This window comes from Castanea sativa, chromosome 1, assembly GCF_040712315.1.
Source record: "Castanea sativa cultivar Marrone di Chiusa Pesio chromosome 1, ASM4071231v1".
Taxonomy (NCBI): Eukaryota; Viridiplantae; Streptophyta; class Magnoliopsida; order Fagales; family Fagaceae; genus Castanea; species Castanea sativa.
The window spans coordinates 56,395,973-56,399,777 of NC_134013.1; the positions used below are offsets into that span (position 1 = coordinate 56,395,973).

At 36.8% G+C, this 3,805-nt stretch overlaps 1 protein-coding gene across 1 annotated transcript; it reads right to left on the minus strand.

The window, feature by feature from the left end:
* Window positions 1–3,403, minus strand: LOC142606024 (receptor-like protein EIX2). The gene has a single exon (XM_075777440.1). The coding sequence runs from the start codon at window positions 3,343–3,345 to the stop codon at window positions 1–3; it is 3,345 nt and encodes a 1,114-aa protein (XP_075633555.1). The 5' UTR covers window positions 3,346–3,403.
* Window positions 3,404–3,805: the final 402 nt, after the last annotated feature.

Genomic DNA, 3,805 nt, shown 5'->3' on the forward strand with positions numbered 1-3,805 from the left:
TTACAATGAAACAACATCCTTGAGCTTGTACCACATCTGATCCAGAAATTGGAAGTACATCATTCTCCATTGCTTGTTGTATAGTAAAGGACCACATACAACCCAAAGCCCAACCACAAAACCGAGTAAGGGGCTCACATAGAACCAATCTACCACAAGTCCACCCCTATCTTTAGCTCCTATGTATCCATTGTTGGGTTGTTCACCACTTATAGTACAATTATCAGTAAGTGGTGGTCCACAAAGTTTGTTTCCATTAAAACTGGATGCATTGAAGCTTTGTAGTTGAGTGCTTAAAGGAATTTTCCCTATCAAATTGTTGTTTGACAAGTTCAAATGATTTAAAAATGTCAAACTTGATATGCTTGAGGGAATTTGACCAGAAAGTTGGTTTACGGAGAAATCGATCGATTCCAATGATCCCATATTACCTATATTCTCTGGAATTCTTCCAATCAAGAGATTATATGATAGATTCAGTGATTGTAATCCTTGGAGATTGGTAACTTCTTTGGGGATCTCTCCAGATAAACAATTACTGGAAATATCTATACTTTTGACTTGCTGGAGAATGGTGCTATACTCAAAAACTCTTCCCTTTATCACAAGCAATGCACTTTCACGAGGGAGAATTGCATCATAAGAAGATGTGAAGCTAAAACTCAAGTCATGATTTGAATTATTTTTTGTGGCCATAGCGCTGAAATTTTTAACACATGTAGGCATGCTTCCAGATAACTTATTATGTGACAGGTCCAAAATTTGGAGTGAAGTTAGAGCACAGAGTTCTTCTGGTATGTGACCATGGAAATTATTTGAGCGAAGGTTGAGAATCATCAAGCTTGAACATTTATTTCCTATCCATGAAGGTATGCTTCCAAAAAAGTCATTTTCAGCAACATCAATATTCTCCAACTTTTCACAATTTTTCAAAGATGATTGTAATTTTCCAGAGAGTTTGTTGTTGTGTAGGCGCAAAGACTTTAGAAGAGTCAAGGATCCGATGGATGCTGGAATGCTACTAGTAAAATTGTTGTTCCCCAAATTTAAGAACTCCAACTTCTTCCACTTTTTCCAACAATCAAGTATTTTTCCCGATAAGTGATTTTTTTCAAGATTGAGAAATCCTAATTGTTTGGACTCATTCACCTTGAAACACAAAAGGTGTGAAATAGATCCAGAAAATGAATTGTTAGAAAGATCTAGCAGAATCACATTAGAGGATATACAAGGTAAAGGACCATTGAAGTGGTTTGAACTCAAATCAATCACTGAAGTAGACAAAATCATGGGACAATTTGGAATCTCTCCATGGAATAGATTGTTTGCAAGATTTAGATATTCGAACTGAGAAGATGAGTCCCAAAATGAAAGAGGAACCACATCTAAAACGCCTGTGTGTGATATGTCCAAATGACTAAGATAACTTTGTGAACAAAGCCATTGAGGAAATTTTGGCCCTAAATTCCATGATTGCAAGTTTAATTCCTCAAGCTGAAAAGGAGGAATCCAATCATGACTTACTTTTAAAGTCAGTCGGTTTCCAAATGCAAAAAGTTTAGTCAATCTTGTCAAATTGGAAAAATGAACTTCGGACACAACACCTTCCAACATATTTGACTCAATAAATAAAGAGTCTAGTTTAGAAAGTTGTCCAAAACTTTGAGGGAGAGATCCTTTGAATTGATTATTTGCAAGATCCAAAAATCTCAAAGATGAAAGATTCCCTAAAGAAACTGGAATTGGACCTGAAATTGAATTATTCCAAATAGAAAGTCTGACAAGATTTTTAAATTGCCCAAAATTTTGATGGAGAGTTCCATTGAATTGATTATGTGAAAAATCCAAGACTGCCAAAGATGAAAGGTTCCCTAAAGGCACTGGAATTGGACCTGAAATTGAATTCTTCGAAAAAGTAACTTTGACTAGATTTTTCAATTGCCAAAAGTTTTGATGAAGAGTTCCACTGAATTGATTATTTGAAAGATCCAGGAATTTTAAAGATGAGAGATTTCCTAGAGACATTGGAATTGGTCCTGAAATTGAATTATACACAAAAGTAAGTTTGACTAGATTTTTAAACATCCCAAGTTCACCTGTCAAATGACCCAGAAGTTGAGCATCAGTTAATTCTAAGATCTCTAGTTTCTCGGAAAGACACCCTGATAAACTTTCTAAGATTTCAGATATCTCTTGACTCCATTTGTTGGATGACAATTTGATTTCCCTTAAGTTACAGAGATTACCCAACGATCTTGGTAACATTCCTCCAAGTTCATTGTATGAAAAGTCAATACTAATAGCAGATGTTAAGTTTTCAATGGCACTAGAGATTGTACCTTGCAAATTATTGGAGTGAAGGTCAAGAAACTTAAGATGACTAAAACTATACAACCAAATGGGAATTGGATGGTTGAAATGGTTCCCCGATAGATAGAGGTGTTTAAGAGAAGTCATGTTTTGGAGATCATCAGGGATTGGACCTTGAAAGCCATTGTCAGATAGATCAAAAGAAACTAGATTTGGAAGACTGAAGATCCATAATGGAATAAAAGTGTTCTCAAAAAAGTTCCCAGAAAGATCAAGGGATACAAGAAATGAAAAGTTACCATTGGTTGTGGATGGAATAAAACGAAGTTCGCAATCCGACAACCTTAACTCTAACAAGGACATGAGTTTGCTTGTCACTTGTAACCAATCAGAGGCTTTTCTAAGATTTACATGACTCATATCAAGATGTTGTAGTGAAGGAAGACTAGAAAGCCATTGAAGGTTATTGGCATATAAACCATAACCTTGAAGATCGAGATAGTACAAATATGAGAGATTTCCTAGTTGATGAGGTATCACACCCTCAAATCTCGCATTAGAGAGATTAAGATATCTTAAACTCCCCATTGAGCCAAGGAATTTGGGAATTTGAGTACCACTGAAATCATTGTTGCTCAAGTCCAAGTAATTTAAATGCTTCAAATCAAGCAGAGAAGGATTTATCTTACCACCAAACATTGACTGCACGTAAGCATCATATTGTACGCTGTGCTGGCCCTCATCAGTTAGAAAATCTCTCGAAGGAGGAAAGCTTCTAAGATGGAGTTCGTGGACATGAGCAGTAACATTGTGGCAGACAACACCCACCCATTGACAACAATCCCCATCACCAGCCCATGAGGCGAGCCGGTTTAAGGGATCTTTAAGATGTTGCTTGAACTTGAGAAGGGCATGTCGCTCACTTTCGATGCAATGAACCTCATAATCTCCGCTGCAGAAGAAGTTGGGATGAATACTTGCAATAATGAGCAAGCCAAGGAAAAGGAGTCTAATGGATCCTAAGGAACCGTCCATGATCAGTTGCTAAACTAAAAGATTATGTAAAATAGCAGCAACCCACGAAAATGATACTAATTCGATAGTGATTTATAGAAGACTGATGAGGGTCTTGTATTGATCAGTTTCTACAACACATTATCTCCGACTCTGCACAGGAGTCAAGCATTGGCTGCAGTATTCTAAGTAGGACCCTCGATTTTGTTGGGGCCTTGTGGGAGAAGTCTTTCTCCATAAAGCACTTCTCAAAAAAGCAGCTTCTTACTAGTTCCAAATCTATTCCCGTTCACACTAATTTTACATTGAGTCAATAGGTTTTTCTCAATGTACTAATGTCTATATTCTATAATATGTACTGGATACCAAAGACTATCGCAGTCGGAGACCTGAAGTCAATATTACATTATTACTTCAGCAACTTGCAAGTCCTTTCACTTTCCACTTTCTTGGACGGTCTTCGACTCTTCGTGTCAAACAA

What these genes read in the sequence shown, in the direction of transcription:
- LOC142606024 (XM_075777440.1), bottom strand. Translation starts at nt 3,345, where the DNA reads ATGGACGGTTCCTTAGGATCCATTAGACTCCTTTTCCTTGGCTTGCTC.